Source organism: Hippichthys cyanospilos, chromosome 16 (genome assembly GCF_059441005.1).
Source record: "Hippichthys cyanospilos isolate Australia breed blue-spotted pipefish chromosome 16, RoL_Hcya_1.0, whole genome shotgun sequence".
NCBI classification, from domain to species: domain Eukaryota; kingdom Metazoa; phylum Chordata; class Actinopteri; order Syngnathiformes; family Syngnathidae; genus Hippichthys; species Hippichthys cyanospilos.
The window spans coordinates 7,802,894-7,826,693 of NC_142384.1; the positions used below are offsets into that span (position 1 = coordinate 7,802,894).

General features: G+C 39.2%; 1 protein-coding gene across 2 annotated transcripts in view; it reads right to left on the reverse strand.

The window, feature by feature from the left end:
* Positions 1-23,800, reverse strand: part of brd4 (bromodomain containing 4) — a 34,830-nt gene that overhangs the window by 8,407 nt on the left and 2,623 nt on the right. The window contains exons 1-12 of one of the 2 annotated variants that reach the window (XM_088436519.1): positions 18,688-19,365; positions 7,381-7,777; positions 6,167-6,304; positions 5,951-6,086; positions 5,526-5,866; positions 4,153-4,536; positions 3,958-4,086; positions 2,606-2,836; positions 2,286-2,512; positions 1,685-2,010; positions 651-746; positions 199-570 (exon numbers count right to left, since the gene is read on the reverse strand). In XM_088436519.1, the coding sequence (XP_088292645.1) occupies positions 199-570; positions 651-746; positions 1,685-2,010; positions 2,286-2,512; positions 2,606-2,836; positions 3,958-4,086; positions 4,153-4,536; positions 5,526-5,866; positions 5,951-6,086; positions 6,167-6,304; positions 7,381-7,777; positions 18,688-18,785 (2,875 nt within the window). In that variant the 5' untranslated portion in view covers positions 18,786-19,365. Of the gene's footprint in view, positions 1-198; positions 571-650; positions 747-1,684; positions 2,011-2,285; positions 2,513-2,605; positions 2,837-3,957; positions 4,087-4,152; positions 4,537-5,525; positions 5,867-5,950; positions 6,087-6,166; positions 6,305-7,380; positions 7,778-18,687; positions 19,366-23,800 lie in introns of those variants that run through there. The other variant, XM_088436520.1, reaches the window with a different exon arrangement.

Sequence of the window (23,800 nt, forward strand, 5' to 3'; positions counted from 1 at the left end):
GTTTTGTACACGGTTAGATAGAAAATACCAGAATTTGACCCCAAAATGAAGGGGGCCACCTGTACACGTGCGTTTTATATTTTGGGGGATTACAATAATTTGATGACCTGGCAAACGTCTAGTTTTGAAAGTAAGGCTTGGATGAACCACAAAGTAAAAGAAAAAAAAAGTTGTATTCGGCGGAGAACAAAAGCCTACCTGGAGAGGGCAGAATCGGATGTTGATTGAGGAAGGGGTGCGTCTCAGGGGACACGGGCCCAGCGGTGCTAGCGCTAAGCTGAGGCGGCGCGGGCGACGAGGAGTTTCCCGCGTGGTGGGCAAGATGCATGAGGGGCTGGCCAAAGGAAGGCAAGGACTCAAAACTGTTCTCCAGCATCTGGGAAGACTCCAGGGTTACGGGAGGCGGCATATAGTCCACAGGGGGGGCGTGATGCGGCTTCATCTGAGGCTGGAAAGTTGCCGCTTGCGGATGAAGCGCGGGCTGAGCGGGGGCACCCTGCACGTGCGAATGCGTCTTCTTCCCCTCCTTCACAACAGATTGCGCCTTCTTCTTTTGCGGTTTGATCATTCCTGGAAGAAGAGTGAGGACAATATGTTGAAGATTTATTTGACAGAAGGAATTTGATTGGACAAAATTAAAAGGGACTTACCCGGAGCTTCGGTTTCACTATCGGAACTGGAGCCGCTGCTGTCTGAAGAAGATCCAGTCTTTTTGGCGGAAACCATGGACTCCATGGATTTCTCAGCTGAAAAACAAACATTTGAACGTCAACATTAGTGCACCACTGCGTAGGCATGGGCCGATAACCAGGTTGACGGTTTACAGTGGTGTTAAATAGTCAAGGTTTCAATAAGATCTTACATTTAGAATTTGGATCTTACATGAACCCTCTCAAAACAAGACTTCAAAAAAAAAAAAAAAAAAAAAAAAAAAAAGCAAACTTGCAGATTGCAAATTTTTGATCACAAACACATATATGCTCATGCTAGTCAAACGAACTTGCTTTCTGTATGATTTTAAGGGTTACAAGTGATAACTTTTGATGTTATCTTGAAAACGTATCGGATCATTACTTTAGACTCTAAAGTATCGATACGTGTCGATAAGTGTCGAACTCCAGTCCTCGAGGGCCGGCATCCTGCATGTTTTCCGGTTATCTTTCCCCAACACACCTGATTCAAATAATTAGCTCATTAGCAAGCTCCGCAGGAGCTTCAAAATGATCCCAATCATTTGAATCAGGTGTTTTTGAGGGAAAAGGTTTGAAAACATGTAGGATACCGGCCCTCGAGGACTGGAGTTTGACACCTGTGTTTTAGAGGATTTTTCAAAGTCTAGTGCACCTCACGGGGGACATTCACGGGTGTGTGGTGCAATTCATCGATGCGGTATCACTACAGGTTGCAGAGTTGACTCAACAAGCTGCCTCTGAAAATAATTTGATGGCTGAATTTGTTTTAACCTTCTTGGCACGCGTGGAGGAAAAGTGACGATGCACTGTGACTTGCTAAAAACAATTGAAAAAGAAGAAGAATGTTAATGTATTTATTTAATTACCGTAGATCGTGTTCAAAAGGGAACCATGATACTGTGCCACCATGATATTTTTGCTCATAGTTATACCGTCAGAATCTGACACCGGCCCATGCCTGCCACTGTGTGATGAGATGAAAGAAAGCTGACCTCCGCCTTTCTTTTTCTTGCGAAGGCACGTGGACACGTATCGCTCCAGCTCTCGCAGGGTGGAAGGCTTGAGCGTTTCAAAGTCAATCTCGATCTCGTCGGGGTTGGAGTTCTTTAGCGAGGGCTCTCTCGATTGGATGATGTGGACCACGCGGCCCAGTTTGTCACCGGGAAGCTTATTGATATCCAAACTTAGTTGCCTCTTCTCTTCGTACGTCATGGGCTTGCACTTTTCCGACGACGCCGACGAACCCGCCAGGTCGTCTTCCAGACCGAGAACGGGCGGAAGGTTGGGGGGTTGGTTGTTTTTTGTTGCTTCTTTTTTACTATACAGACAACACAGAAACATAAGTGTTAAAAGAACAACCCTAAAGAAACTGTGATTCAAAAGATTGAAAAAGTCAAATTCACTGACCACTCACAATGTGGGAAAACTGAAACACACGTAATGCGCAATACGTATAAAACTTACGGGTATGAACTCAAGAAAATACGAAGAGTTTATGAAGGTGAGATTTCTTCTATTTTGCGATCGTTTTTACTATAGTTTTCTCTTTTCCCATAAACCTCCTTTCAGGAGGCGCAATCCAAACAAACCCACCTGGATTTCTTCTTGGGAAGCTCTTTATTATTATTTGTACTGGTCTTGGTTCTTTTGGATAGCTGGGCAATAGGTGTCACATCCTGGATCTCGTCGACAAGGTTGGGCATGCCAACTTTTTTCTTGTGTTTGTCTTTCTTCTTCTCCTTCTTCTCTTTCTCTTTTCTCTTTGGTTTGCTGGCTTGAGGCTGGGAAAGTGCAGCCAGCTGCTCATGGACAGCCTTCAGCTACACAAAGACAAGGAACCAAACCTTCTTATCACCGGCGAAGACTACGACGTGATTGGACAGAAAGCCACATTTGCGTCATTTGACACTGACCTGTTCCTGGAGCTCCGCCAGGCGCTGAGCCCGCTCCTCTTCCAAGTCGTCGGTCGAAGACTCGGACTCGGAGGACGAGTCGCTAGAGCTGTCGGAGGAGGAGGCCACGCGGGCCATGGGAGGCTGGGGTTTAACCGGGGCGGGGTGGTGGAGCGGAGGAGCTGGGACGGAGCCGAGAGGCTTGGACTCGGGCTCGTCTGGCATCTTGGCAAAGCGCATCTCAAACACATCCTACAAGATGACAACAAAACAAAAATGCATAAAGTATACCTTTATTTACAACAGGAGTATTGCTGTCCAATCACTTGATTGCATATAAGGCCCAATCACATAATTTTAAGTCCAGCAAAACACTTTTTGAAATGCTAGAGAGCAGCAAAATAATTTTAGAGGTACACAGATATTGTAAAAAAAATAAAATAAAAAAAACCCGATATATTTAATTTATATCATATACACACAAGTAGTAAGCCAGAAGAGGAACGTTCTGGTAGTCACAAGAAGCTAACGTGAAGCTAGCGTCATCTAACAATTATAAGTAATAAAATGGAAAGATTTGGAAAACAGTGGAAATATATTACCGTAAATTTCAGACTATAAGCCTCTACTTTTTTCTTAATTCGCAACTTTTACCCCCTCACACATTGAACCCTGCGGCAACTAGTCCAGTGTGGCTTTTCCGCAGTTATTCTACTAGCCACTAGGGGGCAATATCCAGGCACACAAAGGGAGACAGATGAAGATGCTGGGGAGTATTGATTTAGACTTTAAACTGCCATTTTACTCACCACGAGAAGGCATTCTCCACAAATAAACGTAATCATATCTGTCACTGTTGTATTGGTGCAGGTTTCTAACAATCACAGCGACATTTAAAAAAAACTTACATGAAATAAAATCTGATATTAAACGATGTGGCTTATAGTCCAGTGCAGCAGATACATTACAACAACAAATTTTCTGTTAAATATTTGTTGGTGCTGCTTACAATCCAGTGCGGTTTCACTAATATAATATTAGTGATGGGTATATGAAGCCTGATGAACCACATTTCAGATTTTTTTTCTTCTTCTAAGTGGCACTCTTGGTTTGAAGATCCAGTGGAATTTTAATGCATTTTCATTGCCCTAGCCTTTATTTTTAGTCTGTTTCCTTTTCTAAAATCGTGCAATGACACTTAGCAAAAGTGAAAGCCATTATGAAATTTGAAATAAAATACATAATGCTAATTTAAACGAAGTAAATAAAGTAATACGACATTGCCATTTCCTTTCAAGCAATGGCATTTTTTAAATTCCTGTACATGGGTCGTGAACTTGAACTTTTACTTTACTTTACTTTTGAAAGTTTACCTGCAACTTGCGTGCCATGGCCACCACCTCGTGGTCAGGCGGATTATATTTATAGCAGTTGGAAAACATTAACCGCACGTCGGCAGCAAATTCCTGGGGATCCCGGTATTGCCTGTTCTCCAGCTTGGCCTGTGCGCAGAGACGACAATCAAGAAAGCGAACATCCAATGCGGGGTCCAAAATAGAAATACGCACCTTAATGGTGCTCAGGTCCATGGGATGTTTGATGATGTCGTGGTAATCGTGAAGCCCGAGTGCGGCCACGTCGACGGGTTTGTAGAATGGCCAGGCGTACATGGTGTGTTTCTTGGACAACATCTCCCTGACCAGACTCAAGCAGTATCCCAGTTGGTCCTGCGGGACGGGGCTATGGCCACTACTGGGCCCGCTCATTCCCATTCCCATGGCTACTTGATGCTGCGAGTCCGCCGCCTCTTTCTTAATCATTTTGCTGGGACGGGCGCTCTCCCGCCTGGGTAGAGTCTTCCCCGACTTGGACTCGGCCGGCGAAGACTCGCTGAGCTGGTCGTTGGCTGTGGGTGTCGTGGTGTCTGCTTTTCTTTTCTGGCTCTTTCTTTGCTGGAATTACAACAACAAAGGAACATCGGCGGAGGTCAGCTCAATCAAAACTTCCTCTTTGTCTTTTTATTGCATTATATTGTTGGCAACAAAGCACAATATCTAGAAAACATTTTTTCATTTCATTAGAAAATTAACAAAAGCACCACAACGGTGTTATTATATATATATATATGTTATATATATGTTAAGTTTTTTTATATATATATATATATATATATATATATATATATATATATATATATATATATATATATATATATATATATATATATATATATATATATATATATATATATACATATTTTAAATTGCTCAGTATTTTAAAGCACTTATAGTTCTGCTATCATTCAGTGTATTAACATTACAGTATTACTATCCTCCTGATTAATAATTTCTTCAAATTCGGCGGGCTGGATTAAACGGGCCGCACATGGACGAGGGTCGTAGTTTGCTCATGCATGGTATAGGACCTTAAAAAAAAAAATGACTAAAAAAATTAAGACTATGTCATTATCAAAATTCTGGCTTGAGGCTGAATTCATAAATCCTATTTAGGTGTTCATAATCAGCTCCGTGTTTTGTTTTGTTTTTACCGTGTAATAAGGCCCGAGGAGTTCTGGTTGATTGTTATGAAGTCAAACTGATCTGTTAGTTTGAATAGAAGACACAGGTGTCAAAGTCAAGGCCCGGGGGCCAGATGCGGCCCGCTGCATCATTTGATGTGGCCCACAAAATGTAATTATGTCTTGTAGTTTCGGGCTAAAATACCAAATTTGCAAGTAATCCTCAATTTTTACATCTTCTGGTATAACAACAAACATTTTTTGTTACCAAATCCCCCTTTTGAACACATTTTACCTCATCTTTAACCTCTGCTTCTATTTATTTTGCTTACTTTCACCTCTCTGTTGCAAGATATCGATGCGAGCGAGATTAAACTACGAAACAAAGTTAATGATTTCCCCCCACGTCAATCGCAAGCTCACTTTGGTCATGGTGATGGGGTTTTGCAGCATGGGGGCGGCACTCTGGATGGCCGCCGGGGGAAGGGAGGTCTGAACTGGGGGAGGCACAGAGGTCATCATGGGAACTTGAAGAGTGCAATCCAATTGGCCCAAAGAGTAGGGTGCGCCGAGCGGCGCCGCGTGGCCCGCTAACGTCGGGGGAACGTGGGACGGGAGGGCCTGCATTAAAGGCTGAGGAGGTAGTGAAGGCGGGCCTTGCGCCGGTCCTCTGCTCGGAGGTGCCGCCGAGAGATTCGACAGGCCTCGCGTTTGAGGGGTTGTGGAGGAAGGGTCGACGATAGCCCCCGGTTTCAGGTTGAGACCTGGAGAACGGAGAGGGGAACGGTCGACCGCGTTGAGAAAAAGCGACGTGACGACAGAATGACAAGGACGCTCAAAGCACATACCGCCGTCTCGCCGACCTCGGCCCCGGCCCTTCCCTGTCATGACCGCAATCTCGATTTCTTCCTGAGGCATGTCGGCGACCTTTTGGAGGAAAGCCTTCTCCAGCGCCTTGGCCATTAAGACGATGTCATCTGAAGGCTGCGGTGACAAGACAAGCGCGGACAAATATGAGGCCTCGTCAGCTTCCGTACGAGGCCTCAAAGGCGCCACTGCGGTACCTTGTTGTACATGTAGCAGTTGGTAAACATCTTGTTGAAGTCTTGGATACATTCTTGGGCGTTCCAGTAGTAGCTGTTTTCGAGCCTTTTCTTGATTGTTCCCATGTCCATAGGATTTTTTATTATCGTGTAGTAGTCCTGCAAAACGGATCGTTATACACACGTTGTTCAGAAATCTGCAAGAAAAATCTAAATGCGATGAATTGGGCATTTAAAAAATTGACGATTTGAAAATGAGCTAAATTGTAAAGTTGAGGTTTTGCATAAGTGACAGAATGCGAGATGACAAAACATGTTCACAATGGTTACTAACTACTTCATTGTGCCATTAAGAAACTCTGAATGCCAAGGTTGTTAAAACGGATTCAAAATCACAAATATACCTTATTGTTATTAAAATCGGTTTGGTCCGATGAAAGAAAAATACGTTGGCAGGAGTCTCACTTCTCAGAAATCTGACTGTTATCTGTATTTTTATTTTATTAGAAATCTCAAAATTATGAAAATAATAAAGTCAGAATTTTGAATATTGAATGACTGACTTTAAAATTTGAATTCTGAGAGTAAAGTAAAATTTGTAAATATAAAGTCTGAATCCTGCTAATTATGGCTCGGCAATACGTAACATTGTTTGATTAATTTGTCATTTTGAAAACGGAAAGATACGAAAAGTAGCAAATTCATGAAACGGAGAGTTTGCAAATGATGCAGAAGGCTGGAGAGGTGGTTAACTAGACATATATACAATAGTTACAAACTACGACATTTAAAGGGATAGTCCATTTATTTAGCCACTTTTAGCAATTTTGTCATTATTAACTCTTTTGGTACCAGCTATTTTCAGACGCTTTTCAGCCTAACGCTTGAAAGCATTTGGGAAAAATGAAAAAAAAAAGTACCTGTGATTGAATGTCTAGACTCTTAAAAATGCAAAATTACATCTTTAGTATTGAATGAGCTAACTTGATAGCTAAACTATTTTCATTTTTAAGCTTTTAAAATTACTTGCTGTCGACATCAAAATGCCATCACATGTGCTGAAGGCTCAGGTAATGTCATTTTCATCCAACAGCAAATAGAAAAATGCATTTTTAAAGGTACTGATTGTTCGTGATTATAATAATTAATCAAATTGAACAATTGATTGACTTTTACTGTGAATAATGGCAAAATAAATGGTCACAAAAACCCCAGCCAATAAAGACAAGACTTACAGGCAGATTGAGTTTGATCGAATCTACGGGCGAATGGAAGGGCCAGGCGAACTGGTGCTTCCACAGGGACTTGACCACCACCTTGAGAAGGTACTGCAGCTGATTGGTTTGGCGCTTGGGCCTGTCCAGGTTGATGTACTCTGGGGGCGGGGGGTTGCCAAGCGTCTGGGGCTGCCCCTGGCCGCCGCCGCCACTGCTGCTGCTGCTGCCCGACATCTGCGCTGCGTCCAGGCCGTCCCCCATCCTGACCGGGTTGGGCATGGGCTCGGGCCCCGGTGCCGGGGCTGGAGCGGGGGCAGGGGGAGCGCTGTTGGCAGTGCACCAGTTCAATCTTGGCCCCGGCACAGACTCCACTGACAGAGCACCGCTGATCCCATTGCACTCCTCGCTGGGCTCTCTGGGAGTGGAGAAAAGAGGAAAGAGATGTTTGTTTCTGACATTCTGACAAATACTGTACAGTAACCGACCGAACTATAGTCCTATAGCTTCTATTCTATGCGCCTTATAATGCGGTGCACCTTGTATATAAAAACAATTTTAAAATAGGCCATTCGTTGAAGGTGTGCCTTATAATCTGGAGCGCTTTACTGTGCGGAAAATACGGTAGATGGAAAAAGGTGAATACATGCAGGATTGCTGCTCTGTAGGAGTGGAGTTGCCTATCTCTGGTCTAACACCTCAGAGAAGACGACGACAATAAATACATGACAGGCTGGTAGCAGAGGTTTTTGTATGATGTTGATGAGGCTGATTACAAATCAGTACAGATGGACCATATCAGCACTGACACCGATAACCGTAAAAACAAATTGCACACGACCATTATTAAACTTATCTAGGACCAGAAATGCAGAATATCATTATTGAAATACATTTGAATGTTGTATTTGCTTACAATGATAAGCTGGTAGCTGTTTCAGGTCAATTTAACTTGTAGAAAAATAGTAGGAAACAAGAAAATTATTGCCTTGATATTCTATAAAATTCAAAAGCTAAAAGATAATTTAGCAAACCGTTAGTGATAACTATAAGATCATGTCTTTCTGGGCACAGCACCCATATGATAATATAGCATAAGGTACTAACAGAAGCCATTGCCACAACGTGGCTTGAAACTGAAACATTGACTGCTATTGTCTGTGAGTAATTCCATTCTTGATGAGTCACTTGATGGGAAGAGGGAAGCAGTTGGTGCAAACACATGACCACCGTCTTGGGCCTCCTCGGGGCATTCAAACACACGGCAGAGGATCTGAGGTCACGCGTGATAGCAATTTGTAATGGCGACTGCCATTCTACACGGATACTGGGTCAGAGTTGCCTTTGATGATTTTAATGATATAAAGACATTATTTTAAGGACAATAAGCACCCAAGTGAAGTGAGCTAAAAAAAATGCGATGCGAATAAGGGATACACTGATTATAGGCCGGACCAACACCCGGCAACATCTGATAGCAAACAAAAGATCACTTTAAAAGAGTTAACCTCAGGAAACTCTTAATTTACATGTGTACTTTATTTTATAAGAGATGATGCTGACCCTGGGAACTTTTTTGCTGTTTGAAATTAAAACAAAGAAACTGTAAAGTGAACGTTTAACATTTTAGTTCATTTACTGTAGAAAACTAATGGGAGCTACAGATTTACTTGGTTAGCTTTTCATTTACACGATAACACTTGTGTAAGATTAAAAAAAAAACACAGCAAAATTTGCAAATATTAATTTACGATTTTATATATATATATATATATATATATTTTTTTTTTTTTTTTAATTTATTTATTTTATTTTTTTTGTTGAATGTATATATTCCCTTTTACAGAAAATGAATATCAGCTTCAAATATTAGTCTTCCTTGGCTACGATGATATGTATTGGCCATGAAAAAAAAATATCTTGGTCGATGTACAGTATAGTGTTGAGGTGCAAAGATTAACCCAATTTGTTATTTATTGATAATAGTTTTTGATAAATGATTGATCCTTTAGATGCCCTTTTAATTTAAAATTGTCAAAAATTCTGCTAATCTACGAGAGCAATTCTCATATTTTCTGTAGTCCACCCTGAAAACAGTTTGGTTACAATTGTGCTCACGCAATATAAAACATTTGCTTTAACTTTGGAATATAACGACCATTTTTGCTATTTTCTTATGTTACGACCCAAACCAATAACAGAGTCATAAATAATGTTTTTATTTTTTCTGCACTGTCAATTTGACATATCTTGATGTAAGGGAATAGAAATCAAAACATTTTGTTTTAACACATACAACTACTCAACAAAAAGAAAAAAAAAACAAATAGATTAATCGATTACTGAATTTAATCATTTGTCGCGGCCCTAATCTGGTGTAACTTCATTCCATAGATACCACCATGCTTATAAAAAAAGAAAAAAAAAAGCGTGTCACCAGACCTGTTGAGCATGGATTTACACTACATGGTTCAAGTGACACAAACCTAATATCGCTACAAGCAGAAGAAGGGGCGCATTTAGTGTATTGTGTCATAAACCACTCAAAAACTAACCCAACTACATACCTGTGGTAAAACAAGGCCAGAGGCGCAAAAGCCATGAAAAAAGAGAAAGATGGTTGACGGCACCAGCGGAGCAAAAATGCATTTCAACAACCCATGGCGCGAAAGGCCACCCCAGGTCATACTTAACATTATGTAATGTGTTTCTACCTGACATGTTTTGTTTCTGTTACCAATGTGTTCCGCTGCAATGTAAATATAAAACCAGTGATAGATATGAAATATGGGTCAGAGTATGGAAAAATGTGCAAACAAAGTAATCTGGGCCACAAGAGCAAGATCAGTTTCATTGTATAGGAGCGAAATTACTACATTACAGTGATAGCCACTTATCAAGGAAAACGCAAGTGAGTCCTCATATGTTACATAAGCAGTGAACAACAGACAAAAATCCAACCGATCCTTGTGGGACAGGGTGACTAAACAAATTCTGCGCATGTGTAAACAACATCTGGAGGGCAGAGGGCAAGGTGAGTATTCGATTACAAATCCAGTCATCCCTCTGTGAGTTCCCTAGTAGGCTTTGAAACGTGTCTGGAGTTTCCCTTCGGGCAGCAGAACCCTTATATTGCTTAAAACATCGTTATAAGGGAAATGCTACCAAGTACAGCCTTTCCAACAAAAATTTGGTTTTTTTTGTTTTGTTTTTTAAGGGGGCAGGGGGGAACACTTTATAAATAGCCTTAGAGGTGCAACAATAAAATTGACACTAAATCGATTAATCAAATTACTAGGGATAGGCAAAAATGGATACTAAGTGAAATCATCAGGCTAATACCTGGCCTTATTCGAAAGTATAGGTACTCGCAATGGCAGGCGATATTAGGACAGGGCAAAAAATCAAATTATTTGCTTCATTTTAAAATGTGTAGATTTGAAAGTTTAATCAATCATGAAATGGGTTTTGCAAAAGTGGCGGAATGGATAAGAGGTTTATAAAACATGTTTGCAATAGCTACTAACTACTTAACAATACAAAACAAATGTAAATAAAACAAAACAAATTCAAATAATATGACTACTTGGACTCATGAAAGATACTTAAAAATACGTCTTAGGATCGAATGACATAATTGTAACATGTAAACAAGTTATGCACAAGTGGCGTTTTGCATTGTTTGTAAGCATGAAGCCAAAACATTTGTTTAAATATACTTGTAATTCAATTTATGTTGAGCTTGACCAGAAAAACAGGCCTGTAATTGCAACGCTGACTTTGAGGCACCAAAGAAAGCTCATTTTAGAAAAAAATCTCCACAAGGACAAAGTAACAAAAAAAAAAAAAAAAAGTAGCCAACATGGCGACACCAGTTGCTCCGTGTGCCAAACTCTTATCATGCGGATAAATATCGCCAGATGGTATTCAAGCGGTCGTTAACATCAGCAACAAACGCTCTCTCTTGCTGTGACAGTCTTACACAATGAAAAGTGTAAACAAACTTGTGGAACGCGTTCATCTGAAATAAATGTGCTGACATGAACTTCCACCTCCTGCAGGGTTATCTGCATCTGTTGCAGGCACACCTCAAATTGAAAAATGTCTCTCAATAATTTCGACAGTGGCATGCATCGTAGACAGTTTTTTAATGTTAATTAGGGCTGAGAGATACGAGCAAGAAATAAAACCTGCATGATCCTCAAGCAACAAACCCAATAAACATTTATTTGAAGGTTTACATTGTTTTACAAAGAAAAAAGGGTGAAAAATACTCAGACAAAAATAATGACTACTGATTTAAAATCATAACTTGCTTAAGGGGAAAGTCCATTTATTTTGCCATTTTTTAGTAATAAAACGTTATAAATATGTCTACAATGAAATGGTTATTTTTATGTACAATTAAAATCTTGTAAAAACACATTTTTCTACTAGCCGTCGACTGAAAATGAATTCTCCTGTGCACAAGTCTTCGGTTAATAAACCCATCGTGGCTCAACTGTTAATCATGTGCTATTCTTAAGACGAACTTTGATTAAAGGTTATCTGAGCCTTCAGTGCATTTATCAAATTAACTCATTCAATCCCAAAGATGCAATTCAAACGTAATTCCAGGCAGTTATAGTTTTTCCAAATATTTTCAAGGGCTAAAGGACTGTCTAAAAAGGATCATACTAAAAAAGTTTTAGACAAAATATGAACTTCTTACAAGTAAAAATGGCTTAATAAATGGACTATCCTTGTAAATGGCACAATAGTTAGTGCCTATATTAACATGTCTTGTAAACTAGCCATCCTGTTCACAATTTAGTTTATTTTCTTCGATTTCTAAAATGGCTTATTAATTGAGCCACCCTATATTTACGGTCATCTCTTAAGAAAAACTCGAGTTTCAAAACACCTCTATGGAAAAATATTGTCTCTTTCCAAATGAAAATTCAGAATACAACAGGCGAAAAGTGTATAATAATGACACAGGAAACACCAGCACTCGCTCAAACAAGATTGTAATGTAATACGTCATCAAAGTGAGCACCATCAGTTCACACCGTAGAAATAACATAAAATTGATATTGGACATATTCCCATTAAAACACATACATACCACTTAAGGGTGCTGTAAATGTAAACTAAGCGCTCAACCCTTGAATCGCTAATGTCTCACGTTAAAGTCATTAGCACGTTGGTAAGAACAACACAACACAACACTAGGAAGTATGAGTACTTAGCATGACCTTAACCTTAACTTAGACACTCAAAATGATCAAAAAATAAATATTACTGCACATATGTACTTGGAAATGACGCCTAGATCTTTGGAAATGTCAAATAAAAAGACTTAAACAAAGTCCTCTGCAAGCACCAACACACCGGCACCGTATCAAGGCAAACAAGTGAACTGCATTTATATTATCAACTGCTACAAGTGATAAGGAATGATTTAGGGCCATTTTGGGGGGGCTTGGAGCGGATTAGGCTATTCACATGTAAAAAGTGCCTCTACTTATGAAAAATTCACACTACAAAATTACTTCTGGAACGAATTAATTTCGGAAATAGAATTTGAAACAATGCCTGGCCCTAAAAATAAAATAAAATAAAATAAAATAAAATAAAATAAAATAAAATAAAATAAAATAAAATAAAATAAAATAATAATGTTACTGGTGTGTAGCGCAGTTCAGGTTCAGGTTCCAGTCGTCAAATCTGTAAATTGCAAGTTCTTGTTGCTCGGGCAACTTCTAAATGTTTTGTAAAGGACTAGCGGTGTGCCAGCATGATTCATCAAAAGAGTCTCTAATCTGCCAGCAGCTGAGCTGAAAAGGTTGGCAATTGCTCACGGCCGGAATACCCAAGGCGGCGCGCATCATTGCGCCATTGTGGGAACGATTCACGCAAACTAAATGTTCCTGTTGTGCCATGTTTTGAGTATTCGTGATTGTTTTCGCTCGAAACTCCAGGTGTCTATTCACATTTGTAAAAGTGAGACCAAGGAATAAAAAAATAGGGATTTTCCCATTTATTTAGTCTGACACACTTTAACTAATGGCTCATGTGGCAGATCAGTCTGGTAGTTTTCATTTCCTGTAAATCCTCTCGGTCTGCCATGAAAAGCCACGCACGCTGAGAAAATCCAAACAGGAAACGTTGCCTTTTTATTGGCACTTAACATCCCACATAATTTAAACAAAACAGACTGTAAACAGTGATTACTAAGGCAAACGGACAAACAACTAGCACGGAGCGGTGAAGTGGCCTTTTATGCTGTGAAGCACTGAGGCTTCGCTGTGCTTCCACATTATGTCAAGAAAAGCCCGTATTTTGGCCTATGGACAAGTAGTTCTTGGCTAAGCCGCCGCACTCGCAGCGGAGTCCAAATGTTGAACTCGAGTCAAACATTCTTGACATATTTCTAACTGGAAATTATTATTTGCGGGAAAAAAAAATACCAAGTAAAAGATGGCAAATATCATTTCTATGAAAATATTGATGCAGATTTTAAGGAGTCAAGTGATGCCTGAAGATAAACCAGTGACTATTTTCAAAGTGAAATGCAGCAGCGATGTTCAGTACGGTTTTTTTTGTTTGTTTTTTTTTGAGAAGTCAGTCATACCGATACCGCCAAAATTTCCCAGCAAAACAATGACAGGACATCTTGAAGAAACAAAGGCCTGTCTATTCCAATAGAACATTTTCCTAGAAAATTTCATGAAATTATCGGAATTTTTCTATTCCTATATTTATCATTTCTACTTGTGATCATAAAACCGCTCCAAGAGAACAAGGTCTCGGTCCACTGCAGGGACTGATACCATGAAATGTGGCTAGGTATCGGCCTGACACTCATACTTTGGCACTCGCCTATTCCAAAAAAACGGCGCTTCTTAAACAACATATAAGACTTAAATCAGAGTGCCATGGAACTCTACGTGTATAGTAATTTCTCCCGAACGATTTGGAACAACAAAAGTAACAGTAATTAAAAACGTGTAAAAATTGAGCATGTAAAAATTAGTGTAAAGTGTGTAAATCATTAGTGTAAATCATTGTAAATATTTTCTTTCTTCATAGAAACCATTAATGTATTTTTAAGTAAAATAGTTTTTTTTTTTAGTCTGGAAAATTATGTTAATCAAAGTAATAAACCCAACAAACAATTGTACATAGGTTTAACTTACTGAAAAAGGTCAATTGTGTGCAAAATGTACGAACAACAAAAATGTAAACAAATTTAAAATCAGTTTTAACAAGTTATTCTTAGTTTGAGCAAAAATGAGCTATTCATGGTTATAGCTTGTGCATGATTTGCTTAAATGCCACGATTAATTGGTTAATAACGTTGTACTGTGAAAAAGCTCATTCTCAAGGTTTAGCTCATTTTAAATTGTTGATTTTAAAATGATGAATCAATGACTGACAGTTGATACTAGGTGGCATACAGTTCGGGACGAACCATTCTGATACTGGGGGGAATATCTACATCATTCAATAATTCTATTTAATAATTAAAATCTCAGGCACCACCTTCTCGTATCCCCATTAGGGAAGCAGTGTTCTAAAACACCATTAATGACTAGAAATGAAAAATGTTACATTATTAAATATGCTGCTATTAAGAAAAAAAATGTTCTTGCTGGCAAAAAAAAAAAACAAGGTACATCCCTGACTATGGGTTACACATACGAGTTGAAAAGAAGAAATGGCATGTGCGACTAATCAAGTGTGCACAAGCACTAAAGTGAGGGCAATCAAAAGTCCACTTCCTGCTGCTTGCATGTCCAACATTGCCCCTTAGCTCTGGAAGACCAGTTGACCTTTGACCCGGACATACATCACTGCATACTGCTTTGGAATGTTGAAAAGGGCGGAAGAGGCTTTAGTTCCAGGGGTGAAAAAAAAAAAGGGAGGTAGGGGGGTGGACATTTCACAACAGGAAACGTGCTCTTGTGTTTGGCCTCACAGCAACTGTAGAGGAGAGAACATCATAGCAAGATGTCGGCGGCATCCCTCATGAAAGCCTCCGTGAATCATTTATGTGTGGCGGGAAGGGTCAAGCTCAGGTAAAGATGTCAGACAGCAAGCTGCCTCTTAAAGTGTCAGAACGGTGTTAAGCCTTAAAGTAAGTGGTTAAATAATTAATAGCATAGAATCCCACCGCCAAGCCATTTTCCACTTTCCAACAACGGACATCGAGCATTAATACATGAGCTTCGTCTGCTTCTTTTATTGATTCATGCTGATAAAGCAAATTACCGTATTTTCCGCACTATAAGGCACACCTAAAAGCCTTAATTTTTTTAAAAAGCTGATGGTGCGCCTTATATATGGATCAATATTGAGATTGGGATTGGCAGATGGGGAATGAAGAGATAAAGTAAGCTTTACTTGTTTCTTTTGTGTGTTTACAGTTGAACAAGGTTGCTCATATTGACATTGATTTATTATGTTATTGAGAGTTTAGAGTTATTATTTGAGTTATTATTGTTATTACTTTGAGTATCACTATATTGTGATTGAAATAGTTTTAAAATATGTCATTAATTCAAGGGTGCGCCTTATAATCCGGTGCGCCTTATAGTGCGGAAAATGCGGTACTACTGATCTCTGTAATGACCTTGTTTTAGAGATTGGGTTTTGTGCTAACCAGGTATCAGTATATTAGCAGTATAGTTGGCATTTTCTACCCATTAAAAAATACAAATGTAAATTTCCAAAAATAGAGCTGTTCATTCGCGTTCACTGCAGACTGCTGTGGAATGCCTTATAGTCTAAAGACCACAGTAAACAAGCAATGTCCTAGTTAAAAAAATGCATACGCTCAAATATGCAAAAACACGACTATTTGGTCCTATAAACAGCGTTCCCTCATTTATTGTGAGGGTTGAGGTCCTAAAAATGCTAAGCAAAGTAAGCCAAGTAGCCGTTTAAGTTTTTTTAAATACACAAATACATGAACAAATAAATACATTTCATTGTACGAAGAAACTTGTTTCACTTTAAATCCTGTGAATCCTTTGAATAAAATCGATATATTTTTTGGTGCTCTGACTTAGGAGGAAAAATCTCATGAAAAATAACGAGGTAAATAAATAAATAAAATGTGTTCTGCACATGCTCTATTCACAAGGAACCTTGCTTTTTTTTTAGTCCAGGAATAAGCTTGTATGTTCGCTACATTGCCACTTGCTAGGTGCTCTTAGCTTGAATACGTTCATTTCTACATTAAGTCTTTGTATTTTTTTCTCTCTATATCAAAAATGACACAGTGTGTCACTAAACACACGTGTGTAAAGCGGAAATGATGTCTATATGCCCTGACAATATTTGCACATCAAGGTTTCTATTAGGATTTCACAATTAACTTTAAGTCTGTCCAATCTTACAAATTGGTGAAACAAATTGAACCATATTTGTTGAACAATTTTTCAGGTTTGCATTTTTTATTTATGTATTTATTTATTTGTGATGTGTTTGCAAAAATCAGGTTTTTGTCTCCGCAAATGAAACTTCATATATGGATATATTCTAATTCTACACTTAATTCCCTTTAAAATGATAAACAATACATGTAGGTAACTCAAAAATTGATGAGGTTACATCAGTTTGATTGTTGCCAAGTCGAAATCCCTATTTTTGAGAAAAATGTGTTTGGCTCACTCATCTATCAATGGTGCAACGTCGTCTTGTAATCCTTTATTTTCGTACAACGCAATTAAAATTTGAACATTTTGGCTGATGAGAAATGAAAGTCGAGATCTTAAGGAAGTTGTTTTCGTAAAAAATCCAAAACATATTTTTTTCGAAAATTGCTATTTTTGTCAATAACTCAAAATAATCTCCGCGACATAAGCCTGGTTTTGTAAAAACGCATCACATTTGAATAGATTCAAGACAACACGCATCTTTTCTGTAAAATTTGAACGAAATATGCAAGGAGCTCCCAGCATCATCAGAATGTCTAAAATAAGGAGCTTTGTATGTACGTATGAGTAAAAAATCACTTATCTATGATTTCAAACAAAATCAAAAGCAGTAGAGTGGAATCTTTAATGTATTAGTCGTTCCGTGAAGTTAACAGCTTTAAATTGATTTAATATCAGCCATCACATTTTCAAGGGCCAAGGGTGAATTTCAGCAAACATAAACACCAATAATCAGCCAGCCAGGCCAATAATCAATCTATCCCTGTTTTCAGCTTCTCATGGAGTAAAACAATATATTCATCAGAAAATAACATTGTATGCGATTAGTTATAATTGTAATTATTGTCTTTTAAGTCTTATGGACCGCACTGCCATTGTTGTTAACGTGCTCAAGAAAGAAACTTGTGTCCTCTTACAGCTCCGAAGCAACAATTCCTAAGATCTGCGTGGGAAAGCCAATGAAGGCTCTGAATGAAAACTAATGAGGGCTCTCAATCATTCCTTAACTAGGTCGATGAGCGGAATACAGGTGAGATCATTATGAAGATTGGATTAGCGATGAGTAGTGATTCATCACTGGGACGTTGATAAAGCGGGCGCAGCCACGTTGGTGATTGTCTCTCTTGACTACAGACGGCAAAGACTGAGAAATAGTGCGAAGTTTCAGCGTAAACGCCATCAGTGCCACTATCCAAGAATTACAGCTGCTTCTCCACCTGATTGCTTCATGATGCTTTTGTATGCAAATGTGGTGCAAAGAGGTTTCCTCAACCGCGACTAAGCTTTTCCAAAAACTCAAAATGATTCCGAGCACAAGATCAAATGATCCAAAGGCGCCCAAAGTAAAGAGTTGTTCCCATGAGTATTCTAAGCGTCTGTATGCGTCAGGGCATGGATGTGACTCAAACAGGCTAACCGTGACTCAAGTTATGCACCAAAAGAAAAAGAAGGCTTCTTCACGCTTAACTTCCAGCTGGCCCGAGATATGCAAGGCAAACTTCCATGAATCACACACAACCCCCTTCTTCTTCAGTAGTCACCCTCCCCCCACTACCCCCCCCCCCCCCCTCTCTCACCAGGAGGTAGGCTCATGGCTTCTAGCAAAAAAAAATGGGGATAACAATACTGTCCTCAATAAACAACTGAGGGGGAAAAAAAGCAGTGAATCATCTTCATAAAAGTGATATAGCGGTTGCCACAGGATAGTCCCAAGAGCTCGAACTTCAGGTTGTTCTCAATGTTACCTTGTCCTCAGCATATCAACACACATTGCTTGGAATTGATTTGTTATGCAAGTTTCATTCGTTAAAAAAAATAAAATAACACAGTGCCTGCGTGGGTTAAAAAAAAAGAAAGTTTTTTTTTTTTTTGGGGGGGGGGGGTTTATGCTCAACACAATTACCTTTTCACAGAGACGGAATGTGCAATCTTTTCCAGAAGGGCATCCAGTTTTTGGAAATCCAGCAAATCGTTAGACTTGGCATGCATCTTGTAATCCATTTATCTAAACTCCACCGCATGGAAACAAGCCCCAATCCCAAAGAAAGGGTTACAAACCGATTAGGAAAGTTGTTTTTTCCCTGTCTGTCATCCAGAACACAGATTTAAGCCCGAGGCTTTGGTGCATATCCTAAAATCCCACAAAACATGATGAGTAAATCCACCGCGTAGGTCCGAGTGGAGTTTTGGGCAGGGGGGTTGGCCGTTCCGGGAAAAAAAATAGCCTGGGAGACGGGAAGAGCTGGTCGGGGAGCGGAGGGGCGGCCGCGGACGCCTGCAGCCGGCAGGCCGTGTTAGCTGTGTGAACCGGTCCTCTCTCGACCCCATCCCCCTCTCAGTAGTACAACGGCCCAGTTGCCAAAGGCTCTCCGCTCCATTGTGTCCTCTTCAGGGCCTCCCCAACTTCAATGAAAAGCAGCGGCGAGCGGGAGGGACGCAAGGCCGGCCTTGCGAGGACCCCGGAGGGACTCCGGGAGGAGGACTTTTATTCCTCTCGCTCGCTCTGTAGCGCAGGCGGACCAGCGTGCAGTTTCTCAACAGGAAAAATGGCTCTGCCGCTTCCTCATTCACCAGAGCCTCGGCCCACACACGCACACACCCCTCCCTTCCTCTGGCTGCCATACGTGCTTGTTCATTCCACCCCTCCCCTGTTTCCCCATCAATAGCTTGAGGTTCTTGCTCGCTCGCCTCTCTCTCCTACTCCCAGACCTTTAACACCCCACCCCTTCCTGTCTTTGCCGCTGTCCTCTTCATCGTGCTCCACCCCCACTCGCCCTCTTCTTTGGGTGACTTGTGGTTTCTTTAACCGCGCATAGTACAGTATAGCCATACGCAAACTTCAGCCGCATCGAGCAACGTGGAAAGAAAGCTCAAAGTTGAAACCAACTGTCATTATTGATGGAGATATGGACGAGATTTTTTTTTTTTTGCAAAATTTCTCAATACAAAATAATGCCGACAACAAATTTTTCAGTTATCAATTTTCTTTTTACAGAGTAAACTTTAAAAATGATGCAAAGGTAAATATAAAAGAACAAGGCTCTTATTTTTTTATAATAAACCTTTTTTTCATAAAAAAAAAAAGATTTTAGATAACTTTCTCCTGGGCCGCACAATTAAATGAATTTTAATCGCGATCATGATATTGGCTGCCATGATTAATTCAGCCGATCCTCAGCGATATATCATTTAAAAAGTCAAGCACTTTTTTTATTACCAGTCAAACCAAATACTTTGTGATCCCACTATCAGGGGGCAAAGTTTCCCATGTTTGCATGACAAAAGCTTTTCTCACACTAATATTTTATTTACCAGTGTGAAATGGCTTTCAGTTTCTCACCTGATTTCTAATACATACAGTGTTAACTGTCAATTGAGACCCATTTTGAAAAATCAGACAAAAAATTGGAATAAATTCGGTTTTAAATGACCAAAAATGGCATTTTGACTGCTAATTTATTAACATTTGCTTAAAAAGTAAATAATATGCTTGGTTCTAAGTCAGCTAATTTTTTTTTCCATTGGTTTGCACTCAGCAAGTAAGTTAGCTCTATTGCCCTGTGTGTCAAGTTTTTGCCATGTCTGAATGTTTGAATTATTTACTTTATTGATTTTAGTTTTTTATTCCTGTTTGTAATTATCAAGACTTGAATGCTTGTTTATATACTGAAAGGGCACTAAATAGACATATTTGACCAAACATTATGAGTTATCATGATAAATAATTGTGATTTCAATATTGACCAAAACAATGGTGATTATTATTTTAGCCATAATCGTGCAGCCCTACTTTCTCCCCATGCATTTTCATCACGACAAAGTGATGTTGGAACCACAGAATGAGACATTTTGAGTCAGCCTGGTTTGTTTAAAAGTGATCAGTACAAACAGCGACTTTCAAGCTGTCAGCATCAAAGAGTACGTTAAGACAAGCCATTAAGTCATTTTTAGCACCTGAATTGGCGATTTAATGTGATTTCAGAACAAGGTTGGGTTGTATCGAATTGCGACTCGTGACTCTCCCGCAGCAACAGGTTGTACGGTACATCTACATTCTTTATAGCGACATGCTTTCCAGGAAAATTAAAAAAATTACATATACTCGTTTCCATATACTATTCAGTACTGTCAAGTTTATTTTGACGTCTAACCGCAAAACGGTGTTTTATCGTCAGAGCAGTAACAACAACAATGCATTCTCCTAATGTAAGGCATTGCCAAAAAACAGCCAAAAAGAAAAATGATCTTGCACTATGCAAGGACAGGAAATGTCATGGCGTCCTAATCTTGCAAGATCTCATGCTTTCGTCCCATCCATAGTATTTAAACTTGGGATCGACAAGAGAGAGAGATGAAACAGAGCCGGAGATGAGAATGAGGCAGGAAATGTGAGAGCGCTTCCATTAATCACAGAGTATTGAGGAGGTCGAACCTACGGGGACTCTTGCTCCATGAAAGACTAAATTTGACCAAGGCTTTACACACAATTTCTCAGTCAATAATGTGGTTTGTCCAACAGCTACTAACCTCATCAGAGCGGTACCTACTAGCTATTGACGCGTTTCTATTATCTAAACCAGACACTACAAGCAACTACAGAACTATCAGTTATGACTTTTAGATGCTGGTCTGTTTAGGTGCTACAACATCATTAGGTGACCTCAACATCGGTGTCTCATCATCACAGTGTACAAGAAGACATTAGCCAAAGGCAGTACACGCTTTAGGCTATCAGTAACTTCGGTGAACACAGTAGCCAAGTCATAGTCAATATTTATAAAAATGATTCTCCACTGTGTTGTTACCAAGTTTTGTATTTATGCATAGCACTTTGTTTCAGGCGTTCTAAAGTGCTCTATAAATATGAGTTGTTGAGTACAGGGTATACTCTGTTTACGACGGAAAACCATGGCAACAAAAGTTGGAATGTGCACTCTCTTATTTGTTAACACAAGGGCTTGCAGCTATAAAATATTTTTGTATTCTTATATTTTCTGAACATTTTATTGACGAAATAGGTATTCTGATAAAATAAAAAACACCTGGTTTTGCTTAATTAATAAACAATTATGAGGAAAATATATTTTTAAAATTGTACTCTCTAGAAATTGTGACATTTTAGATATATATCCACCCATTAGATTTATAAAATATAGTGAGGTCAAAACCAAAGTAGAGATTTTTGTGAGCTAAAACTGCACATTTGAGTCAGCCTTGGTTGTTCCGTGACAGTTGGGTAATTTGCCATCAATTAAACTTCCTTTGAAAAATAATCTCAGCCAATATATGGGGCAGTTGAGCGATGCTAGCTGCTAATCGCTGGAAACAGGCGCCGTGTAAGCGTAATTAGGTCTTTATTAGGCATTCTTCCTAAGCATAATTAGCAATTGAACTTGATTCCCGGACAACGTAGGGTGATGAGTCAAGTCATCCATTACATCCAAACACGCTGCTGGTATCTACTTCAAAACAGAAGTGGACCAAAGCATTGATGCCAATATGTTATTTGGAAAGGTAATGTTTATTTTTGAAGTTAGCCTCACTGCACTGGGGAATTGTTGTTAACTGTCGTACGCATTCAACACTTGTTAGTTTGCTTGACTTTTTCCTGATAGTGTACACCAAATAAATGGCTATGCTAAGCTTTTAAAATAATGCATTAATTACTTGAGGACTTGTTTTGTGCCTAGTTAATGTAAAATCATATTACAGTCAACATTTATATGAAAATTATTGTGGGCCATAATAATTGAAAGAAACACAAGAGGTATTGTAAAAACGGCTATAACTGAGCTTCAATACTTTTTACATTTATGTCCTTGGAATATTTTTCATGAACATTTGATCTTTTAATGGTTTAGAAAAATGTACAATACACATTTAATTATGACTTTACCATTTTGTTAAATTAGATCCGTGATCAAAATTATGTGTGTGTACATGAATATGTTTGGCAAATGATTTTAGTTAGAATATGTTCACAGACAAATGAGATATTTAAAGCAGAAAGAGTGTGTCTAAAATGTGATTCAAACCAAAGCACAAAAGCTTTAGAAGAAAGTTGCAAGTTTTCTATACACTCTCACATAAAGCCTGTAATGGATTTGGTTGGCAGGCTCATTTGTTCCCAGACCGAACGGTCCGTTTCATCTAGAGGTCACTCATAACTAGGCCAAAAATGTTTCCATGGAAACTAGAAGAGCAGAACCAAAAACAGCATCATAACAGAGGGGTGCGGAAAAAAACATTACACTAAGAAAAGTACATTCTTAGGCACATGAGATGATCAAAGCCAGAGACCTCTGCTGAGTCTCACCTGCTCACAAATGCAATTTGACAATCTTAGCGTGTTTTTCTGGGCAGTTAATCAAGACTAAACCATCAAGTTCCTCATTATCAAGCTGTGATTTTCAGGCGTACAATTCTTTACGTGAAACCCTAAATCTCCCAATATGCTCAAACCTTCATGTTGTTCCCTTGAACTACAAAGCTTCACTTTTTTTTTTTTTCTAAATCGCATGCTAATACTCCAAATGGCATGTTCCTCCATTAAACCATCCATTCATCCATTTTCTACAGCGTTTGTCCTCATTAGGGTCAGGAGTGAGCTGGAGTCTATCCCAGCTGACTGAGTCGGGGTGACTTGGGGTTGGTTGCCGGCCAATTGCAGGGCTTGATTCAATAAACAATGAGTCACATTCATAAACATACATCTTTGGACAATTTCAATTACTCTTCAAATAAGTGGGCCGAGTAATTCACTGCTGCACAGAGCATTCTAGTTAAAGGGATTGTGTGTTAGATTTAAACAGTTTTTCATTACAGACAGCAGGAGGTGCTGCAGGTGCTGCATTTACCATTGTACGTAGCTATAACAAACATGGCCGTCTCCGGAGAAGTGCCACCCCCCACGTAATATACTTTAAAGAAAACTAGACCTCTGATTATATTCAAAACATACTCTTAGTCATTAAGAACACATTCATTTGCAAGTTTTGGAAATGTACAATTATTTA